The 16,891-nt window shown below is 62.1% G+C and overlaps 3 protein-coding genes across 4 annotated transcripts in view; 2 read left to right on the forward strand and 1 right to left on the reverse strand.

Moving 5' to 3' along the window:
* The window catches only part of JAK3 (Janus kinase 3), a 6,952-nt gene extending 2,214 nt beyond the window's left edge, over positions 1–4,738 (reverse strand). The window contains 17 exon segments of the mRNA XM_042894301.1: positions 372–523; positions 600–738; positions 968–1,101; positions 1,183–1,267; positions 1,338–1,469; positions 1,544–1,586; positions 1,588–1,666; positions 1,937–2,123; positions 2,253–2,364; positions 2,545–2,702; positions 2,776–2,898; positions 3,044–3,320; positions 3,404–3,549; positions 3,759–3,870; positions 3,949–4,072; positions 4,150–4,353; positions 4,686–4,738. Of these exon segments, the coding sequence (XP_042750235.1) occupies positions 372–523; positions 600–738; positions 968–1,101; positions 1,183–1,267; positions 1,338–1,469; positions 1,544–1,586; positions 1,588–1,666; positions 1,937–2,123; positions 2,253–2,364; positions 2,545–2,702; positions 2,776–2,898; positions 3,044–3,320; positions 3,404–3,549; positions 3,759–3,870; positions 3,949–4,072; positions 4,150–4,345 (2,199 nt within the window). The 5' untranslated portion in view covers positions 4,346–4,353; positions 4,686–4,738.
* A 1,330-nt stretch (positions 4,739–6,068) lies between these two features.
* Positions 6,069–9,957, forward strand: SLC5A5 (solute carrier family 5 member 5). Its single transcript, XM_042894305.1, has 15 exons — positions 6,069–6,478; positions 6,567–6,632; positions 6,867–6,918; positions 7,013–7,080; positions 7,159–7,313; positions 7,408–7,548; positions 7,797–7,926; positions 8,043–8,131; positions 8,231–8,343; positions 8,557–8,627; positions 8,733–8,819; positions 8,891–9,096; positions 9,444–9,547; positions 9,634–9,749; positions 9,826–9,957. The coding sequence occupies exons 1-15, from the start codon at positions 6,104–6,106 to the stop codon at positions 9,955–9,957; spliced, it is 1,905 nt and encodes a 634-aa protein (XP_042750239.1). The 5' UTR covers positions 6,069–6,103.
* A 543-nt stretch (positions 9,958–10,500) lies between these two features.
* Positions 10,501–16,891, forward strand: part of CCDC124 (coiled-coil domain containing 124) — an 8,635-nt gene continuing 2,244 nt past the window's right edge. The window contains exons 1-3 of one of the 2 annotated variants that reach the window (XM_042894303.1): positions 10,501–10,582; positions 11,145–11,316; positions 16,667–16,853. In XM_042894303.1, the coding sequence (XP_042750237.1) occupies positions 11,158–11,316; positions 16,667–16,853 (346 nt within the window). In that variant the 5' untranslated portion in view covers positions 10,501–10,582; positions 11,145–11,157. Of the gene's footprint in view, positions 10,583–10,638; positions 10,758–11,144; positions 11,317–16,666; positions 16,854–16,891 lie in introns of those variants that run through there. The other variant, XM_042894304.1, reaches the window with a different exon arrangement.

Below are 16,891 nucleotides of genomic sequence, written 5' to 3' on the forward strand. Positions count from 1 at the left end.
CATCCCATCCCCATCCCCATCCCCATCCCCATCCCCATCCCCATCCCACCCCATTCCATTCCATTCCATTCCATTCCATTCCATTCCATTCCATTCCATTCCATTCCATTCCATTCCACTCCATTCCACTCCATTCCATTCCATTCCATTCCACCCCATTCCATTCCACCTCATCCCATCCCCATCCCCACCCCTTATGCACTGTGACTGCATTCTGGGGTCACCAGCACCATAAGGAGGCCCTGCAGCAGGACTGGCAGCAGCAGGCAGCTGAACACAGTGGGTGCCATAGGATGGAGTCGCAGTGGAGTGGGGTCACGTCAGGGTGGAGTCACAGGGGCAGGGTGATGGGGAGGAAGGGACAACCTCACCTTCTGCGGCTCCAGCAGGCTGACAGGCATGTTGCCCCCACTGAAGATCTCCCACAGGGTCGCCCCGAAGCTCCACTTGTCGGCTGGCAGCGCCAGGCTCTGGGGGTCACTCAGGCACTCGGGGGCCACCCAAGGGATGCGCTCCACCAGCACTGGAGAGAAGGGATGGCCCTGCTCAGCACCACCAAGGGGGGGCACGCGGCTCCCCAGGGTCCATACAGCACTTACACTCCTTGGCCAGGACGGTGATGCTGACTCCAGGGTCGCTGAGTTTGATGAAGGGGGGGCTGCCGCTGGCCGCGTCCCCCTCCCGGGTCAGCAGCACCTTCTTAGCAGAAACGTTGCCGTGGGTGATTTTCTTGTCCTCCTGGGAGGGGACAGAGACCCTGAGTGGGGTGTGGGGGATCAGCGGGAGCGAAAGGACAGCAGCGCTTGGAGATGTGGGACAGGGATGGGTGGGAGCCACGGGGATGGGGATGCATGGGACACGGGGGGTTGGGGGCTACGGGAATACAGGTGCAAGAAGCCGTGGGGATAGAGCTGCGTGGGAGCGGGGGCACATCAGAGGACGGGGGGCGCTTTGTCCATCCACTTACCAAGTAGTTGAGAGCGTATCCCAGCTGCTTGGCCACCTGCAGCTTCCAGCTGGTCGTCACCTTGCCCTCGCTGTGGTTCTTCTTCAGGTAGAGGTCCAGGGGCCCGTGCCTGATGTACTCCTGCACCATGATGCCTGCAGGCAGGGGGCAGCAGGCCGGTCCCACGCATGCACACAGCGGGTGGCAGCGTGGCACAGGGGACAAGGGACACTCACTGTCCTTGCCGAGGCTGACGCCGTGCAGCAGCACCAGGTGCTTGTGGGACAGCTGGCTCATGATGCTGGCGGCCTCCAGGAAGGACTGAGGGGGAGATGGGGTCAGGGGGCTGCGGGACGCAGGCGGGTTGGTGCCGAGGGGCCCCCCAGCTCACCTCGGAGCAGTTGCGGTGGCTGCTGTCCATCACCTTGAGCACCACGGGGGTCTGGTAGAACTCGTCATCCTTCTGGTCCCGCTTGATGCCCTTGTAGATGTGGGTGAAGGAACCCTGCCCCAGGCTCTCGCCCTGCCGTGGGATGGCATGTTGGGCTGGGAGGGTCCCCCCTGGCCCCCGGCCCCCCCCACCCCATCCTGCTGTACCCGTATGAGGCTCTCAGGGTCGATCTTATGGAATGTCAGCTGGCTGGGGCTGCGGCGCGGGGCGGGGGGGGGAGTTGGGGGGCCGCGGGCGGCCGCTGCGCACGATCAGCAGGTTGGATTTCTCTGGAGGGGGGGGGGGGGGGGGGATGCGAGGGGCGGCTGTGACGTCATAACGCCCGCTCTGTGACGTCACACCGCTCGCTATGACGTCACAATGCTGCGCCGTGACGTCACAATGCTCGTTGTTTGACATCACAATGCCTGCACTGTGACATCGCAACGCCCGCACTGTGACGTCACGCAGCGCCTTTTACAACAACACACCTCATTTCACAACCCCCCACCCCCCCAAACCCCTGCCCTCATCGTGCCCCTATAGCCTATAGGTGTCACCTCGGGGCAGAGGTGGGCAGCACGTCTCCAGGCGCAGGTGAGCACCCTCAGCCTGCAGCCCGCAGCGCCCATAGGTGCCCAGCAGCTCCTGCAGGCTGCAGAATCGCCTTGCCAGCCCTGTCATCCAGAAGCTGCCATCCTCATCCCTGCGGATCAAGCAGCGTTTGAAGTCCTGCCCGGAGCGTGTCTGTGGGGAGAGAGAGAGCTCAGCACCGTGGGGTGCTGGGAAACACCAGTGGCACTGTCCCCTCGGTGCTGGGTTCTGTGCCACGTGGAGAGGACGTGAGGGGGGGGTCTGTGTGGCACTGGGCCCCACCTCGGTGCACACGGTCAGTAGAAAGCTGTCGAAGTCCTGGGGGCTGCGGCGCAGCACAAACAGCCCTGGCTGGGCCCCCGCCGCCTTCAGCTTACGCACAGCAAACTCAGAGCTGCAACACAGCTGGGTGTGGGGAGGGGGGTATCGCAGGGACACCCCACGGTGCGTCCCAGCGCTGCCCAAGCACGGTGGGCACTACAGCGTCACCCCTTGGGTGGGTGGATGGGGGTCCTCTCTCAATAATTCCCTTCCGCTTTGAGCCCCACAGCCTGGGGGGATGGGGCACACACACCTGATGGGCCCATGGCATTGGTTCTCCACGTCTTCCAGCAGCCGGGGGGGGGCCACCTCCTTGCAGAAGTAGTGGTGGGCATCTGCAGTCAGGCGGTAGTAGCCATCCAGCAGGGCCACGAAGGAGAGAGCTTCCCGCAGCGTGGGGAACTCCACCTCCTGGGTGAGAGCGAGGTGAGCCCCCAGCACACTATGACCCCTCTGGCACCCCACAGGTCCCCCCCCAGCTCACCAGCACCCTGTTGTCTGTCTTGGTGAGGGTGACGATGCGGTTCTCCACGGGGCCACCATCACGGCTCGCCTGCTTGATGCTGACGTCGGCGATGTCGGGGAAGTCACAGAAGTGCTGGCGGCTCTGCAGGGACACCGGGGGCTGCCCTACGCGTGTCCCCCCACCCCATGACCCCCCCCTCCCCTCCACTCATCCACTGTCAGACTCCCCCCACCTGCACTGTGGCTGGACCGCCCCATCCTCACCCTCTGGTTGGGGGTTTCCGCACCTCTGATCCGCCGCAGCTCCAGGAGACCCCGCTGTCTGCAGACACGTGGATGGTGATGTCGGCGTCGGGGCCGCGCGCACGGAAGCTCTCCTCAGCCCAGCAGCGCCGCAGCCGTTCCAGGTCCAGCAGGTATTTCAGCTTCAGGCAGCGCCCATCCGCCCTGCAGCCCCCCATCCTGCGCAGGGACTGCGCGACGCGGCGGCGGATGCGCTTGCGGGTGAGGAAGCTGTGCTGTTGGATCTGACACCGCAGCGGCTCCGGGATGCAGGACTTGTAGCTGGGAGAGGGGGGAGGCAGGAGATGAGGCAGGAGGGGGTTAAGTGCCCCCCGCCTCCCCCCCCAGGTGAGGTCCCCCCTCACCTGACGCAGCTGAAGACCTGCTCGGGGCTCTGCCACTTCTCCTTGGCGATGCGCAGCATGTCCAGCACCGCCAGGCTCAGGCACTCCTCCTGCTCCGCCAGGCTCAGTGCCAGCTCCATGCGTCCCGCAATGAAGTCACTGCGAGACTGGGGACAGAGACACAGCTCGGGGTGGGGGCAAAGCCCCCTGCTCGCTGCAAGCCCTGGTTGTGCACCAGCCGTGCATCTCCAGAGCCTGGCTCCATGCATGAGGCTGAGGCAGGAACCGTGCATCCCCCCTACCCCATCATTCATGGCCAGCCCCCGGCTCCGTGCCCATGTCTGGCACACCCCTGGGGCAGGGATGCACGGCTCACCTGGGCAAACAGGTAATCGATGACGGGGTAATCCAGCACGGGGCTGGGGCGGTCGCTGGGCAGCTGGAAGCGATGCGCCTGGCCCAGCCCACACCAATTGGGGAAGAAGAACCTGTTGGGGCAGGGTTGGCTGGGCTCAGTGCCGCGTCCCGTGCCGCACAGCCCCTATCAGCCAGCAGAGAGTCCCCACCTGATCCTATACACCACCACCTGGCTGCGGGCATCCTCCACTGTGAAGAGGTGGTTGGGGGGGTACCAGCAGCTGAGATCCTCCGTGGCCAAAGCGAAGAGAGGATGGCAGATGGGCAGCACGCCTGGTGGCAGAGGGACAGCGCCGTCCTCGTGGCTGTGACCACGCCGGATGGGTGCGCAGCTGGGGGATGGTGCTCACCGCAGGCCTTGGCAGCGCGCACACACAGCTCCTCGGCCGTGTATTCGCCGAAGGTGAAGGTGAGGATGGCGGTGGAGTCGGGGGCAGCATGGGGTGCCCGGTGGTAGAGGAACACCTGCAGTGTGCCGGGCTCCGAGGAGGACAGACTGCAGGAGTGCTCGCCGATCAGCGGCGTCTCCTCACCCAGCGGGGCCATGGCGGGCGCTGCAAGGCCAGCAGTGCTCAGTGTGCTCCCTGTGTGCCCCCCTGGTGTGTCCCCAAGCGCGGTGCCCCGTGCTCTGAGACCCATAGGAAATGGGACCTTCCTTGCCGTGGAGTAAAACCCCACGCTGTCTCTGGGGCTCGGACCCATTGCCCTGTGTTCGTTTTGCAGATGGGGAAACTGAGGCACGCCGCTGTTTTATAGGTGCTCTGCAGCAGCCAGCTCGGAGACACGCTTGTGCCCTGCATCACACCTGGCCTGGAGAGCACACGGCTCCATCCCTGTGCAGGAGGGTCGGCTGGAGCCCACAAACCCCCCCCATGTCCCACAGTACCTGTGTTGTCCCGGTGGCCTTGCTGGTGCTGTGCGTTCTGTCCTGGGTGGGGCTGCTGCACTTTTTGGGCTGCGTAGGTGGCTGCGAGCGTCAAAAAGTCCCCATGGTGACTTCCTTCCTGCCCGCAGCGTCTCTGAGCAGAGCGAACTTCCTGACCAGGGAAGGGGCACGGGGCAGGGGGCCCTAAGGAGCCACCCCAGGGGCAGAAGGCACCCCCTGCTCCAGGCATCCCCCTGCTCCCTGACAGTGATGTGGGTGCAGCAGCGGTGGGCACCTTTCCATGTTCCACCCTGTCCCACCCTGCTCCCAGTCCAATGCTGCCCCATGCAGCCCTTGTTCCCCCCACGCTGCTCACAGCCTCCCAGCACTTCTGGGAGCTGCCCACCCCCTCTGGGTCCCTTTGGGAGCCCCATGTGGCTGTGCCAATGCTGTGTGGCCTGGTGGGTATGGGGGGGGGAGGGGGTGCAGCAGCTTTTTCCCCCTTTTTGCTTCCCAAAGAAGCGAAGGCAGCAGAGAGGCAGGGATGGGGTGCTGCTCCATGGGGACAAGGCCACGATGCACCATCACTGTGGACATACCCTGGGGACAACATGCTGGAGCGCAAGGATGTGCCCCATGGGGACAGCACATCCTTTGGCAGAGGGGACAGTCCCCACGTTGCAGCTTTTCCTGGGTTGCAGCCCTATTTTTCAAGCATGGGGACCAACGTGTCCCGGGTGGAACAAAGCACCTCTTATACCTGGGAACGAGGAAGCAGGGCTGGCCCTGTTGTCACTGCACCCTGAGGGGAAGAGCCATGGCCCCATCCTTGCCTTCAGGCCTTGGACCCTGCAGGGGTGGGCGGCAGGGAAGGGGTTATCGCCGCGGCCCCACGCAGCTCTGCCTCCCTCCCCACGCCATAGCCTGCCTCCTCCCAGCCCCTCTGGCACTCTGCGCCCGCCGAGGTCGCGGCCGGATCCCTGCCAACCCCTGGGGGAGCAGCTCGCAAAGGAGGTGCTTTTGCTGGGTAAAGGTTTCGGTTGGGTTTGTTTTGTCGCCGGCGGGAGATAAGTGGTGCTCAGCGCTCCGTGTTTGCGCTGGGTTTGGGGGATTACTGCGTCCCGGCCGTGTCCTTCGGCTGCTTCGCTCTGCGGTGCGACTGGGCAGCGCTGTGCGCCACGGATCGGGAGGTATTTGGGGTATCTGTGGTATTTGGGGTGCTCTCTGGGGCTGCTTCTTTGCACCCTTCCACTGGGATGAGCACAGGGATGGCGATGTGGTGATGCTCACTCATCCACACCTTGCACCTCGATAACCACCCTGTGCTCTGTCTTGCTGCAGTGCTGCTGCCCCTGGATACACCGGGACCCCCGTGCCCCATCCCACCCGCAGGTCCTTGTCCCTGTGTGCCCAGGGGGGGCCATCTGCACACCACCACCATGCTGGCATCACCGGGCAGCCTGGAGGAGTGGGCATCAGAGCCCCTCACCTTCAGCCTCTGGGATTACGGCGTGTTCGGGCTGATGCTGCTCGTCTCCACGGGCATCGGGCTGTTCCACGGGCTGTCCAAGGGAGGCCAGAAGACCTCAGAGGACTTCTTCATGGGCAGCCGGCGCATGGCAGCAGTGCCGGTGGGGCTCTCGCTGTCGGCCAGCTTCATGTCAGCCATCCAGGTGCTGGGGGTGCCAGCTGAGGCGTATCGCTACGGCTCCAAGTTCCTCTGGATGTGCCTGGGGCAGCTGCTCAACACGCTGCTCACTGCATACCTCTTCTTGCCCGTCTTCTACCGCCTGGGGCTCACCAGCACCTATGAGGTAGACATGGGGGTCTGCATCCCCCTGCGTTGCAGGCAGGGGATGGGATTCTCCCAGCCAAACCTGCACACTCCCTCTCTGTTCCCAGTACCTGGAGTGGAGGTTCGGACGGAGCGTGCGGCTCTGCGGGACGCTGCAATACGTGATGGCTACGGTGAGTTCCAGGTTGGGGATGTAGGGATGGGGGTCCCCGTTGTGTTCAGCCCCTAAGAGACCCCCTTGTTCCCATGCACGTGCTTTTTCCGTGGCTCCAAAGCAAACACGGCCCTGTGGGATGGCTGTTTGGAATGGAGAGCTGAGTGTTTTTCCAGCGCCCGCAGCACCAGCACGTCACATCCCCCCCTGTGGGCACCGGGCGCTGCTCTGACCCCCAACCCCATCCCCACAGACTCTGTACACAGGGATCGTCATCTATGCTCCTGCTCTGATCCTCAACCAAGGTACGGGGGGGACATGTGGGACAGCATCCACACGTCCTCATCCCCTCATCTCTACCCCGAGCACCAACGCTTATCACCATCATCTGCCCTTCAGTGACCGGTTTGGACATCTGGGCGTCCCTGCTCTCCACTGGCGCCATCTGCACCTTTTACACCACCATAGTGAGTGCACAGTGGGGGCTCCAGGGGGGTCCTGTGGGCTCTGGCTTCCCGGCGCTCACTGTGCTCCCGCTGGCGCAGGGCGGGATGAAGGCTGTCATCTGGACCGACGTCTTCCAGGTCTTCGTCATGCTCTCTGGGTTCCTCGCCGTCATCATCCGGGGGCTGCTGCTTGTGGGGGGCCCCACCAGGGCACTGGCCATCGCCACCAACGGCTCCAGGGTGAACTTCGGAGAGTGAGTCCCTGTATGCCCCCCCCCCCCCCCCCCCCCCCCCCCCCCCCCGGGTGCTGCAATGCCCGCACTGCCCCTGCTCACTCTCTGCCCCCAGCTTTGACCTCGACCCGCGGAGCCGTTACACCTTCTGGACCTTCCTGCTGGGCGGCACGTTGGTCTGGCTCTCCATGTACGGCGTGAACCAGGCTCAGGTCCAGCGCTACGTGGCCTGCAAGAGCGAGAAGGAGGCGAGGATGTGAGGAGAGGGGCAGCAGGGGGCACAAACCCCCAGCATGGGGGTGAGGGGTTGCACTGCAGGGCTGGGATGCGTGGGAAGCCAGCCCCACCACCCTGCATGCATCCTGCACCTCTGCGCAGACTCTGCACCCCTGCACGTCTCCTGCACCCTTGAACTCCCCCTGCAGCCTTGTGTGACCCCTGCCCAACCCCTGCAGCCCTGCTGAGCCTGGGGAGCCGTGCTTTGATCGCACCCTGTGCCCGCAGAGCGCTGCTGGTCAATCAAGTGGGGCTCTTCTGCATCGTCTCCAGCGCGGTGGCCTGTGGCCTTGTGATGTTTGTGCTCTACAAGGACTGTGACCCCCTCCTGGCCGGCCACATCTCGGCCCCTGACCAGGTACGGCTGCACCGGATCCGTCCTCTTGAGCACTCAGTTGAGAGCAGCCAGGAGGAACAGGGAGAAGGATGGGGACAGGGGTCCCGCCTGCCCCCTGACACAGCTGTGCCCCCCAGTACATGCCCTACCTGGTCCTCGACATCTTCCAGACGTCCCCTGGGGTACCCGGACTGTTCCTGGCCTGTGCCTACAGCGGGACCCTGAGGTGAGTCCACCTGGGGACCCCGACATCCCCAAGGAGGGGGTGGCTCTGTGCCGTCCCCACCCTCAGTTTGGCACGGGGCTGAATGCCGTGCTCCCCCAGCACCGCCTCCACCAGCATCAACGCCATGGCAGCCGTCACTGTGGAGGACCTGGTGAAGCCCCGGCTGCCCACGCTGTCACCAAGGAGGCTGATGCTGATCTCCAAGGGGCTGTGTGAGTGAGGACGGGACTGCTGCACGGCCCTGATGCCACCCTGCCCTATGCCACGCTGTGCCAAAAACGTGCCACCACGCGCTGCACCGTGCCACTCCGTGCACCCCACCCTGTGCCACGCCATGCTGCTCTGTCCTGCACTGTGCCGTGCCGTGCAGCACTGCTGTGCCATGTCACAGCCCTCCCCCCCCCCCGACCCCTCTGTCCCCACAGCACTGTTCTATGGCATTGCTTGCATCACGGTGGCTGCGCTGGCTTCGCTGCTGGGCGGTGGTGTGCTGCAGGTGAGTCCTCCCCAGCCCCCCCTACCCTTCCTGCTCTGCACCCGCGCTCATCACACACGGCTGGTGGATGGAGAGCCCTCGAGGCACCTCAGGGTCCCCCTGCAGGGCTCCTTCACCATCATGGGGGTCATCGGCGGCCCTCTGCTGGGAGCCTTCGTGCTGGGCATGTTTGTGCCGGTGTGCAACACAGCTGTGAGTGCTGGGCGGGCGGGGGGTGTGGGGCTGGGGGTCCCAGCACCATGCAGACCCCACTGCTCGCCCAGGGTGTGTTCGGGGGTCTGGGTGTCGGCCTCGCGCTCTCGCTGTGGGTGGCAGTGGGTGGCAGCCTCTACCCGGCCCCTGCCAACGTTGCTGGTGTCCTGCCTGCCTCTGGAGCCCACTGCCCGCTCTACAACCGCACCGCCAGCACCAACCACACGCTGCTGCTGGGACCACTGCCCCCCCAGCGCCCCGGCACAGAGCCTGCAAGGTGAGAAGGGACGGGTAGCAGGGATGGGGACGGGACAAACCATTGCTCCTGTACGGTGGGCTGGGGGCTGCTCCCAGTGACATCACCACGCTGTCCTTCTTCGCTCTGATGTCACCCCGCTGTCGCTGACTGCTGTGACATCGCAGTGCTGCTTTGATCGCAGTGATGTCGCGCCGGTTTCCCTCTTCATCTGTCACAGTGCTGTCCTTGTCCTGTGAGACACCACACCGCTGTCCTTGCTCGTTGTGATGTCACACTGTCCTTTCCTTTGTCCGCTGTGATGTCACACTGCCTTTCTGATGGCGGCGACGTCACCACCAACACCCCCCCCCACGCACACCCTGCAGGCCTCCCATCGTGGGTGACTTCTATGCCATCTCCTATCTGTACTACGGGGCACTGGGGACGCTCTCCACTGTGCTGGCAGGAGTGCTGCTCAGCTACCTGGCAGGTGAGCCTGTGGGCAGCGGGGGCACATTTAGAGTGGGGGGCTGCCCCACGCTGCTCCCTCTCACCCTTCTGTTTCCCCCCCCGCAGGGCCCACCAAGCGAGCACAGCTGCCCCCAGATGTGCTTTGGTGGGACATCACCAAGCAGACATCCTCTGTGTCCCCAGCTGGGGGTGCGGCGCCTTCAGGGGGGTGTCCCACCAAGGTAACACCCCTCAGATCCCCCCCACCACTCCCAAAACACCCCTCCCAACTTCTGCCCACGTGTTCCCTCTCCGCAGGTCTGCAGAGACCTTCAGGGGGGCCCCTGTCCCGAAGCCCCCCCGGTGCTGCTGGGGCTGGGAGGGCAGTCACGAAGCCCCCCCCAGCACCGCGGGGTCACCGAGCAGCTGCTGCAGGAAAGCCACGTGTAGGGACACGGCCACGGCGGAGGGGGGACATGGGGGAGGGGCACGGGCACCGATGCCCACCCGCTGTGTCGGTGTCGCCCCTCCGGGAGGGGACAATAAATGAGGCGGGGGCTCCATGGAACACAGCGTCTGTGTGTCACTGTGTGGGACTGGGGACTGGGGGGGGGCACAATGAGGAGGTCCATGCTGGGTCGAGGAGGGGGCGTGGTCACGACCGGCCCCGCCCACCGGAGGGGCACCGTTAGGCCCCGCCCCGAACGGGTGTCAGCGCCCGATAGGCCACACCCACATAGCCACACACCCCGCCGCCATCTTTGGGTGTTGGCACCGCGCCGCCATCTTTATGCCGGGCACGAGGGTGGACGGAGCGGTGGGAGTCGAGCGGCTTTCTCGCGGTTCTCTCCCCGAGATACGAGCGGGGATGAGGATGCGGTTACGGATACGGGCTGCATCCCTCTCACCACCATTCCTCCGCCGTTCTCTCGGAGCCGTGACCGCACCGTGCCCTCAACAAAGATGGCGGCGGGAGCGCTGCGAGGCCGCGGGCGTCGCTTCCCCTCATCCTGCGGGACGCGCCGCGCGGAGTGATGACGCACAAAGAGCGCGACGGGCGGAGCGGCGGAGCCGGGTAGGAACGGGACGGGTGGGATCGGGGCGACTGGGAGCTCGGGAAAGGGGTCGGGATCCCCGCGGGGATGAGATCCGGCCCGAAGCGCTGCGCCGCGAGCCGCCGGATCTCATTGCCGTTAAAAATCGAGGTTTCAATTCCAAAAGGCGGCGGCTGAGCGGGGAGGGCCTCCCGGGTGCGTTTTGTTGGCGTCGCGTCTGCGGGCCGTGCCCTCCGCGGGGCACTTCGTCCGTGTGACGGGCGGTGCTGCTGCTGCGTGACCCCTCCTGCGGCTCCGCCACCTCCCGCGGGTAGCTGTGACCCCGCACGGGGGTCGGGGGCTGCTGGAGGAGCCGGGATTGGCCGCTGCTGGGTGCGGGAGGCTTGGCGGTGGTGGGGGGCTGCTGCCACAGCAGAGATCGCCCAGCGCCGGCGATGTGGGAGCGGCACGCTGAGGTCCCCCCCGAGCTGCAGGACTGTGATCACGAAGCTCTGGGTCCGGGCTCCGTCTCTGCTTGTATCCCTGTGATCCCGAGGGCCTGGCGTTGCTCTGAAGCTCCTTGCTTGCTTTTCTTCTCTGCAGAGCACCGTGAGTGATGCCCAAGAAGTTCCAAGGGGAGAACACCAAGTCGGCTGCTGCCCGTGCAAGGAAGGCGGAGGCAAAGGCAGCAGCCGATGCCAAGAGGCAGCAGGAGCTGGAAGATGCCTACTGGAAGGATGACGACAAACACGTGATGAGGAAGGAGCAGAGGAAGGTGGGTGGCTGTCGGGTTGCTCCTGAGGGAAGGGTGACTTCTTGTCCTCTGTCACAAAGCTGTGGCTCTGCGCACGTCGCCCCGCACTCAGCTCTGGGGCAGAGCAGCCAATGTGAGCAGCTCCTGTGGGAGCTGAAAGAGTGGAGCGTGGGGGTGAGTGTGAGTTGGGTGTGTGATTGAGGAATGCACTGATTGCAGAGCCGCCTCCTGAAGGAAGGGAGTCAAAGCTGCCTTATGGGAGCCATGGAGTTAAGGAAATGCTCCGGAACTCTGCTGTGATTTTCTTATTTGTGTTGCTTTTTATGATCAGGCAGATCTTTAGCTTTTTGTTTCTGTCCTTTGGATTCCATTCTTAATTTTTCCTTCTACAAAAAGAAATTCAAGATATCAACAGAGTTTAATACGTTTTTTCTCCTCCCCAGCTCAGTGTGCCCCGTATCACAATTACCTCTCAAAAAATAAGATTCTCCCTGCTTTGCTCTTAGCAGCTCACTCCACTCAGTGCACATCTGCCTCAAAAACCAGAGGAGTTCATCAGAGCTCATCTGCAGTTATTTGGTTTGCAGTGTTATCCTGCCCCAGCGTTAGACAAACTTCTGACTGCGCTCATTCTTCTGGAAGTGATTCTTGAGGGCAGCTTATCTGCCTCTTCTGAAGCAATTTGTTTGCTGTTTCGCTACCTGGAGAGGGTTTTACTGGAGATACAAACGGAATTTATGGGGTTACTGATTCTGTGTTGCTCTGTTTGGCACTGGCTGAGCTCCGTGTGCTGACTTTGGGCAGGCAGGGGGCCAACGTGTCCCCATGACCCCGAGGCTGTGAATTCCCTCCCCCCCCCTCGATGTGTGTCCTGACATTTGGAACTTGGAGTCCTGCGTGCTGTTCCCCAGCGCAATCCTGTAATGCTGCTTAATTATTTCCTGGAACAAGGTCTTATTATTGCGCCTCTTAAGGGTTGCGTTTTTTTTCCCCTTTGCCAGCAGTGACCTACTTTGCTGCTCTACCAAAACAGCCTCCTGCAGGAAAGGGGCATGGGAACCTCAGCAGGGGCACTTGGTCTGTTAGCTCCAAAATTTGGGTCCGGCTCAGAGCCTCACACAAAGGCTGTGGAGAACTCAGCGCTCTGGTTCCCCCCTCAACTGCTCTGCAAGCACACAACTTGTTAGAGGGGGAGGAGATTCCTCAACAGGAGCTCATTCTCTCCTGTCGCCTGGGTTTGGGACATCCTAGAGAAATTCAGCCTCATGTGGGAGCATCTTCCTGCTGGCAGCTCCTGGGTCTGACTTCTAGCAGAATGCTGAGTGCTTTTTCTTCCCAGGAACCTCCTGGCAACCCGTGGCTCAATGCAGCAGCAATCTGCTCGATGTGGAGCTGCCCTGCCAGAGGGGCTCCGGTTTTGCTGGTGTTGCCGGCACGCAAATCGCCCTGCTGGCTGCTGGCTGTGCGTTGCTGCCGATCACGGCGTGCAGAACCGCGTCTCTCGCAGTTCTTCCCCCGGCTCTCCAGGTGATGGCAGTAACACGTTAAGCAGCGGCTCTGCGTCGGGAGCGAGTGGGCACGGCTGGAAGCCTTGGGCCATCGCCCAGCGGGACACGTGTGCAGAACAAACCGCCTTTCATCCCTTCCTCGCCCCGTGGATGGGCCTCTGAGCAGTGAATGAGAACCCAGCGCGCGTTTTTGCCTGGGGATTCATCGGCTCTGCGAGGTGGTTTTGAGGTTTCTTGAAACACCACCCAGCTCTGAGTGCAGCCGTGGCAGCTGATCCCTGCTGGCAGGGGATGGCGCTCATTTGGTGGCTCTGTGATGCATGAAGGAACATCTGAGCTCAGCCACCAGCCCACTGTGTGTGTGTGTGTGTGCCTCCCTCCTCTGGCACTGCGGCACGATGCACAGCTTGCCTTCCTCCCCAGAGAGCTCTGGCTGAAAGCACAGCATCTCCGTGCTCCCTGCTGAAAGAGCCAGGTTTGATCCCCGTGGAGCTGTTTCCCCATCAGTGCAGGTGTCTCCCCCTGGCTCTGCCCTCCTCCACACGCAGTTCGGCTGTGGTTCAGAGCGCACGGCTCCCAGTCCGCCCGGCTGCAGCACCTTTCCTTCTCTCCACACAGTTAGCTGAAGTGTGTCTGCTTGGTGGAACGGCTGCAGACGTGTCCTGAGCGAAGCTGCAGGTGGGCTTGGAAGGCTGACAAGGCATTAAAAGCACTGAGGTGTTACAGGAGGAGGGCTGGTGGTGGATCTGCCAAGGGCAGAGGGCTTGCACCTTGCAGTCCCTGCTGGGAAGGTGCAGTTCCCATCTCCTTCCCCAGCTCCTGCTGTCTGTCTGTGTGGGACAGCAGCCCTTCTTTCAGTTCAGGCTGTGTTCTGGCTGTGCTGTGCTTGCTGAGCTCCCTGCTGCTCAGCCCTCGCCACCTTCCTGCTCATCCAGCATCCTCGGCATCGTCCTGCGGGCCTGCAGTGACTGTGCCTCTGATTCAGTGCAGAATTACTCAGCTGTGAGCAGTGGGTCTTACTCAGATGACATGTGAAACGGGTGAAGTGACTGCTGTCCCTCCTGGGAGGGATGGCTGTGTGGTGCCAAGTTGGTAAAGCTGCAATCCTGTGGTTTAAATGAGCAAACACGGGGGCAGAGAGAGAACAGAGTGAGCACCCGATGGCGACTGCTGGCATTCAGAGCCCAGAACCAACCTCCTTTTGCTCCAGCATCACTGCAGTATTTGTGTGGGGCCTGAGGAAGGCAGGGGGTGACCCCCATCTCCGAGCCCTGCTGTGCAGCAGGCAGCCTGCAGAGCAGTGGGACGTGCTGCACGCTGGGTTTGCTTCTTTCTCTTTGCAGCTCCGTTGTTTCTCTGCATCGCTTTGCCTTTCTGCCATGCCAGGAGCTTGGCCAGGCTGGCAGCAGGCTCTCCGCCTTCCTCGGGGCTGCATGCTAAGAGGTTGATTGGGAGCACTGCTGCCTCTATTGACCGCTCGCTCCCGAAGCCACGTGCGTGGGACCTTGTTCTCCTCCTGTCTCGCAGGTGGGGGAACTGTTCTGAAAGCTGATGAATTTCTCTTTTGCTCAGGCAATTCGGTTCGAGGCTGGAAACCAGCATTTTAACACGCAGATCCTCGTGAGCAGAATTGTCCACTTCAATCTCGCCCACCGCTCCTCCTGGTGCCCCGCGGGGCGCAGCGGCATTGAGGGAGGAAACTGTTCATTTCTCCTCCAGTTTCCTAATAGCTCTGCTGTACGTTTTGCTTACGCAAATGCAAGCTGCCCTCTCATCGGGGCGTTGGAGCTGACTCATGTAGGATTAGTTTGCTTCGGCCCAAGCTGGGAAAGGCTTCAGGATCAGGGATGTCCATGGAGCATCGCCTGCGGGCGCAGCGGGAGCCGAGGAGTGGAAGGTCCTCCAGGGAAACCTGAGCACGCAGGGTTTGCATGGCCTGTGACAAATTAGTGGCAGTGCTGCCTTGTTTGCTTTCCACAAATAGCAACGCCATGGCAAATGCCAGAGCAGGGAGCAGCATCTCCCAGCAGCAGGAGGGGGGAGAGGAGCAGCAGGAGCTCTGCGCCCTGCTCCAGCCTGCTTGCCCTTCGTGAGGTGGCTGTGTCCCCTATGGGGAGTTTTGTTTGGATGGGGCTGGATGCTGGAGCGTCGTCCCCACATTTCTGTGCTGTCATCCCAGCTGGGCTGTGTGAGTGACTGCCGGGCTCCTGCCTCGATTGATGGCTCTCTGTAATAAGCAGGGGTAAAAGACGAGCTCCTCCAACTATAAATAACTGCTCTGAAATGCCTTTGCTGCCCTCCCTTAAGTCGGTAGCACTTGTCTCTGCTCCTTCTCTGCCTCCTGGATTATGCAAACCACAGCCTGTCCTGCAGCCCAGCACCTGGTGGCCCTGCTCAGCCACACCTGTGTTGGAATGGGACACAGCCAGGGGACGTTTCCTTGCACAAGCTGATGTCCTGGGCACGCTGCCACATCCTGTCACAGTTCTGCTTCTCCTGCGTGTGCTTTGCATGTAATGGAGTGGCTGCAAGGTAGGCAGAGCTCTTGCAGACTGCACTGCAGGTTTGTCCTTGGGGACACAGGCCTGTGACACAATCCCTGCCTGGGGACGGGCCAGCAAGCCCCCTGATCAGGTAGGCTGAGTCCATCTGTGAGCTCTGTGAGCTCAATCTTTAGTAGAAAAAGAGGAGGCTACCCAGAAAGACTCGGGTAGGGAAAGCCAGTGTGATAAGTGAGCTTGCACTCTGAAATCCTGCACGGTCTGGTTGCCAGGGCATGGTGCCTCAAGGCATTGGCACTGTGTGTTTAATGACCTCGAGTCTGCAGGCAGCCAACTGCAATAAAAGCTTTGTGCCCACAGTGGCTGCGTTCCCATCGTTGGCCGGAGCCCCGGTGAGGTTTCCCCACCTCAGCCTGGGGTGAAGCTCTGCTCTGGGATGCAGCAGCCCCAGGGCACGGTTTGATTCAGCATCCGAGCGCTTTGCTTCTGCCTCGTGATGGGTTTTGCTGTAAACTCTTGAGCTGCACAGCTGAACGTTGGTTGTTTTTTTGGTGGTTTTATTTTGGCCTGGTGGAGTCTCAAGCTCCAGCCTCGTGCTGTGCCTCGTTCTGCCTCTGAGCTTTGACACGGCGCTGAGTGCAGAGCTGCTGTGCAGCTGCCCAGAGTAAACCCTGCTGCCTGGTGCTCAGTCACTCTCTGGTGCCATCCCCGTGAATAATGGATGACACCCGTAATTAAGTGTCCTCATAACTAACCTAAATACAAACTGCTTTGCAGCACGTGATCCTGACCCACGCAGCGATGGTGGCTGTTGTTGCGTTCGGGTGTTTTTTTTGTCCCAGGCTCTGCAAGCTTTGGGAGGGCAGGAATCGGTGCCATGTGCTGAAAGCTGCTGCAGGCCTTTGGCGTGGCCTTGACAGGCTCTTCAGCGGCCCTCAGAGGGCAAAGTGGCTCTTGAGCTCCCCGTGGAGTGCTTCAAATCAACACGAGGGCCGTGTTGCTGGCTGGGTTCTGCCTCACCCCTGCCCTGCCTCTGTGGAAGAATGCAAGCCAGACCCGAGGACCCCGAGCAGCCTCTCCACACACTTGTCTGCGAAACAACTGCTGAACTTTCAACCTCTGACCGCTTGTTACAATTAAAGTGGAGAACTTGATGGGATTGTTAGCAGCCCCGGCTGCTGCCCCGTGCTCCTTCTGGTTGCTGTTGTAGATGGGGCAGGTCCTGCTGTGGGCTGTGGGGAGCAGCCCGTGTCTCTTGCAGGGGGGGAGCAGTGCTCTGTTGGTTGTAGAAGAGAGGCCTGTTGCCATACAAGGGATGCTGGCCTGCTCCTGTGGAGGACATTTGGTGACTCTCTGTTCCAGGAGGAGAGGGAGAAGCGGCGGCTGGAGCAGCTGGAGCGCAAGAAGGAGCTGCAGCGCCTGCTGGAAGAGGAGGACTCCAAGCTGAAGGGGAAGTCACCTAAACAGGCAACGCCGGGCAAAGTCACCAGGGCCCAGATTGAGGAGACCATCAGGAAAGACCAGCAGCAGAAGGAGAATGCAGACACAGGTTGGGGGGAGCACGGAAAGGCCCTGAGAACAGTGGGG

This window comes from Lagopus leucura, unplaced genomic scaffold (assembly GCF_019238085.1).
Source record: "Lagopus leucura isolate 7727_CA_CO unplaced genomic scaffold, USGS_WTPT01 145-24_obj-0_obj, whole genome shotgun sequence".
Classification (NCBI taxonomy): Eukaryota; Metazoa; Chordata; class Aves; order Galliformes; family Phasianidae; genus Lagopus; species Lagopus leucura.

Excerpts from the sequence above, each read along its gene's own strand:
- SLC5A5 (XM_042894305.1), top strand. The coding sequence starts at position 6,104 with ATGCTGGCATCACCGGGCAGCCTGGAGGAGTGGGCATCAGAGCCCCTC. Across the intron at positions 7,314-7,407 it reads TCCAGGGTGAACTTCGGAGA|CTTTGACCTCGACCCGCGGA; the intron begins GTGAGTCCCTGT and ends CTCTGCCCCCAG. Across the intron at positions 8,344-8,556 it reads GCTGATCTCCAAGGGGCTGT|CACTGTTCTATGGCATTGCT; the intron begins GTGAGTGAGGAC and ends CTGTCCCCACAG.